Consider the following 411-nt stretch of genomic DNA (forward strand, 5'->3'; position numbering starts at 1 on the left):
CCCCCTCCCCTCGGGTCGGCTGCCGGAGCAGCGTGGTGGAGGGAGCAGGTGAGCAGTGCTCCGGGCTCTGTCCTGGGGCCGGGACACGGGGTCCGACAGGCACTGGGGCACGTGGAATGTAAAACTCGGCTTGACCTGCAGTGAGGAACACGGCGTGGTGCCCTCGTCCCGCTCTGCTCCAGACCTGGGACACGGGGGTGCCGGGAGGGTTGGGCTGGGACAAGCGTCCCTGCTGCCGTGGGGCATGCCGGTGTCCAGCCCTGCGCCATGGCATGGCAGTTTGCGGCGCAGGATGCGTCCGGCCACACGTGCTTCCTCTGCGACGAGATGTTTGTGCACAGCCACCTCTGGTAACGGCTCTGGCCTCGCTGCCCCTTCCCCCATCCTGCCCCAGCCGCGGGGCGGCGGGGG

At 70.1% G+C, this 411-nt stretch overlaps 1 protein-coding gene across 1 annotated transcript in view; it reads left to right on the forward strand.

The window, feature by feature from the left end:
- Positions 1–267: 267 nt before the first annotated feature.
- LOC104287514 (aminopeptidase N-like) overlaps positions 268–411 on the forward strand; it is a gene marked incomplete at its 3' end in the record, with an annotated part of 8,561 nt that continues 8,417 nt past the window's right edge. The window contains exon 1 of the mRNA XM_009886230.1: positions 268–350. Coding sequence (XP_009884532.1) covers positions 268–350 — 83 coding nt within the window. The remainder of the gene's footprint in view (positions 351–411) is intronic.

The sequence above is a fragment of the Charadrius vociferus genome, unplaced genomic scaffold (assembly GCF_000708025.1).
Source record: "Charadrius vociferus isolate BGI_N301 unplaced genomic scaffold, ASM70802v2 scaffold2715, whole genome shotgun sequence".
Lineage (NCBI taxonomy): Eukaryota > Metazoa > Chordata > Aves > Charadriiformes > Charadriidae > Charadrius > Charadrius vociferus.